At 40.1% G+C, this 3,203-nt stretch overlaps 1 protein-coding gene across 1 annotated transcript; it reads right to left on the reverse strand.

Annotated features, from left to right (window-relative positions):
- Positions 1–204: 204 nt before the first annotated feature.
- Positions 205–2,973, reverse strand: LOC111383793 (LRR receptor-like serine/threonine-protein kinase EFR). The gene is made up of 4 exons (XM_023007957.1): positions 2,479–2,973; positions 2,032–2,341; positions 1,674–1,901; positions 205–1,418 (listed from the first exon to the last, which is right to left on the reverse strand). The coding sequence occupies exons 1-4, from the start codon at positions 2,971–2,973 to the stop codon at positions 205–207; spliced, it is 2,247 nt and encodes a 748-aa protein (XP_022863725.1).
- Positions 2,974–3,203: the final 230 nt, after the last annotated feature.

Here is a 3,203-nt window from a genome sequence, read left to right on the forward strand (position 1 = left end):
CCTAGATGGGTATAGATACTGACGTGGCAGCGATGATGTCGGCAGCTGTGGTGGTGGAGGGCAAGGCTGTCATGTTGGAGATTATGGTAGCAATTGTTGGAGCTTTGGAGGAGATACGAGATTCGAGAAAATAGTTGGACTTTCAACAGCGAGTTTGGCGAAAATTTAGATGTTTCCTATAAAGCACGAAAGGGGAATTTGTCATTAAGGTAAAGAATTTCTTGGATTACATATTGATGATAAGGCATTGCAGAACTCTAAAACAGCTGTTACATGTACTATATTAAGTTTGAAAGGGGAAGTTATACCTGGAGGAACATAGCCTATAGTACCCTTGATCCCAGTTGAACTGCCATCATGTGTGGGAAATTCACTCGAAATGCTTGACATAACTTTTGCCAATCCGAAATCTCCGACATGGGCGGTCATGTCATCATCCAAAAGAATATTACTTGGTTTTAGATCACCATGGACAATGGATGAATCAGTGCCACAATGTAGGTATTCGAGCACAGATGCAATATCAATGGCGATGTTTAGCCTCTGAATCATGGTGAGATTGCTGGTCTTTTCGTCCTGTCCACCTTGTTGCTGTCTATTCTGATGTAGACATTTCTCCAGGCTCCCATTAGACATGTATTTATAAACCAATGCCTTGAAATCACTTCCTTGGAAATCTGTGCTCTGACATATACTCAATAGTTTCAGGAGGTTTCTGTGCCTTACAACTCTTAACGTATTGCATTCTGATATGAAGCTCTTAGATGCTCCTTTTACATGGAGACTGAGTACCTTCACTGCTACCAATGTCTGTCCGTCATCGAGGATTCCCTTGTAAACAGATCCATGTCTTCCTGCACCAATCAAATTAGCTTCAGAGAATCCATTTGTGGCTTTCAAAAGATCTGCATAAGAAAGCCTCAAGAACTGTCCTTCAAATGATGGCATGGAAGATAGAGTATCTCTGGACCTTCTTCTTCGCCGGCATACAAATAAGCAGAAGTATACTGAAAGAGTAAAACAAATGACTAAAGCTGCCACCATCGGGATTAAGACTTTCAATACGGTTGGGACGTATTTCTTCTTGGAATTTTGTGATGAGCAAGGAGGAAGCTTCAAGTCTGCAATGCCACCACACAATTCATTGTTCCCGTCAACTGAAACTGCAGTTCTGTTTTGGAACACTCCTAGCATTGGGACTTCACCCTGCAGCCTATTGAAAGACAGGTTCAGATTTACCAATAGAAGTTCACTTAGAAACCTTGGGATTGGCCCTGATAATTTATTTCGTGAAAGATCCAAGTCTTGTAAACCCCTCAACTCATTTAATTGTCGAGGTATTTCACCATCAAGTGAATTGGCCTCCAAATGAAGCCATTGTAAGCTGGCGCAACTGCTCAAAAAATTTGGAATGAATCCTGTTAGACAAATCCAAGCTTACAAGGTTTATCAAAGAGACTTCATGTGGAATAGGCCCTGCAAATGCGTGTACGCTAGGTTGAAGGAAATAGAAATAGTGGAAATCATCAAAATTTCTTGAGGTATTGAATCAATGAGGTTGTTATGAGAAAGATCTAAGGTTAGCAAGTTAGTACAATTACTGAGACTTTGAGGTGTACTTCCATGGATATTATTTTTCTGTAAGTATATATGGTTCAATAAACTCAAGTTACCAAGTGAAGATGGAAGCAAATTCGCGAATCTGTTTGTGTCCAGATAGAGTTCTTGCAACCTAGTAAGTTTTCCAAATGCAAAAGAAATAGGACCTTCAAGATTGTTGTCCGAAATAATCAAGCGAGTGAGACCGACGAGGTTTTCAATATCTGAAGGAATGCTTCCATGTACTTCATTTCTCCCCACAGATAGGTAGCTAAGGTCACTTGAAAGATTTCCAATGGAGTCTGGTAATGAGCCACTTAAATGATTATCGAAGACTATAAAAACTTGCAATTTAGTGCAATTTATCAAGGAAGAAAAAAAACTGACATCTCCTTCCAAATGATTGGATGAAAAAAATGAGGGACTGAAGACTTGAAAGCCTTTCAAAATCTTCCAGCATCGGTCCTGTAAAGTTGTTACCAGATAAATTTATTATTTCAAGCATGGAAGCATTTGATAATGATGCTGGAAGCACTCCGCTAAATTGATTATCCCCCAAATCAAGATGCCTCAACTTTGGAAACCTGAAACCCAGGTCTCGAGGTATGGTTCCTCGGAGCTGATTCGAGCGCACAGAGAAAATAGAGAAAGTGGAAATATTATAGAGACCAGGAGGAATGGCACCAGTTAAACTGTTCTCATCTAAATTGATCAATTCCAGACTTTGAAGATGGACAAGTACCTGAGGAATTTCTCCTTGCAAGCCACAGTTTGCTAAAGAAAGTAACACTAGTCTTTTTAGGTTTCCGACGAAAGGGGAGATAGTTCCAGAAAGTTTGTTTTTGGACAAGCCTAGAGCTTCAAGCTCGAGCAAAGAACCAGTTCAGGCGGTATGATTCCCGTGAGGTCATTATCAATCAAATTTAGGTAATAAAGATTTCGGCATTGGGACAGGTTTCTTGGTATTGATCCATCAAAAGAGTTGTTGCTGAACTCCATGTATTGTAGTCGCTTTAACTGAGCAATTTCTCTGGGAATTTGGCCATAGAAACTGTTATTTTGGAGAATGATGCTTCTTAGAAATGAAAGATTACCTATATGAGGTGAGAGGTATCCCACCAAGCCTTGAGACATCATATTGATGGATACTACTCTTGTATGATGCCTGCTGCCACACAAAATGCCTTTCCAGCTGCAAAAATCGACACTTTCATTCCATGAATTTAATGCACCTCGTGGATCGTCGTCTATAGCTGCCTTGAAGGATAGTAATGCAAGTGAATCTGTTTTGTTGTTTGAGCATTTCACTGGAGTATTGGCAGAGTCGAAGAGCCATAAGATCGCACAGAGAATAATGATGCCATGATTTGCCATAATATTGATACTGGCCGGAGGTCTTTTTCTGTTTGGTTTGCTTCAATTGATGAACTTGACTTCCATTTTGGCATGAAGCTTCATAAAGGCCGTCCCGTGCAATGTGAAAATTTGCCTCCTCCTGTGTTTCAAGTCATAAGATACAAATGTGAAATGAGTCCAATTCCGAAGGTAGAACCCTGCAATTCTATCTACGCATGTCATGGTCCTAATAAATATCAAACCTTCTC

The sequence above is a fragment of the Olea europaea genome, unplaced genomic scaffold (genome assembly GCF_002742605.1).
Source record: "Olea europaea var. sylvestris unplaced genomic scaffold, O_europaea_v1 scaffold2759, whole genome shotgun sequence".
Taxonomy (NCBI): Eukaryota; Viridiplantae; Streptophyta; class Magnoliopsida; order Lamiales; family Oleaceae; genus Olea; species Olea europaea.

Coding starts and splice junctions, on each gene's coding strand:
- LOC111383793 (XM_023007957.1), bottom strand. CDS start 2,973: ATGGCAAATCATGGCATCATTATTCTCTGTGCGATCTTATGGCTCTTC. Junction 1,902..2,031: donor AGATTTTGAAAGGCTTTCAA/GTCTTCAGTCCC, acceptor GCTCATTACCAG/ACTCCATTGGAAATCTTTCA. Junction 1,419..1,673: donor TTTGCTTCCATCTTCACTTG/GTAACTTGAGTT, acceptor TTTGTCTAACAG/GATTCATTCCAAATTTTTTG.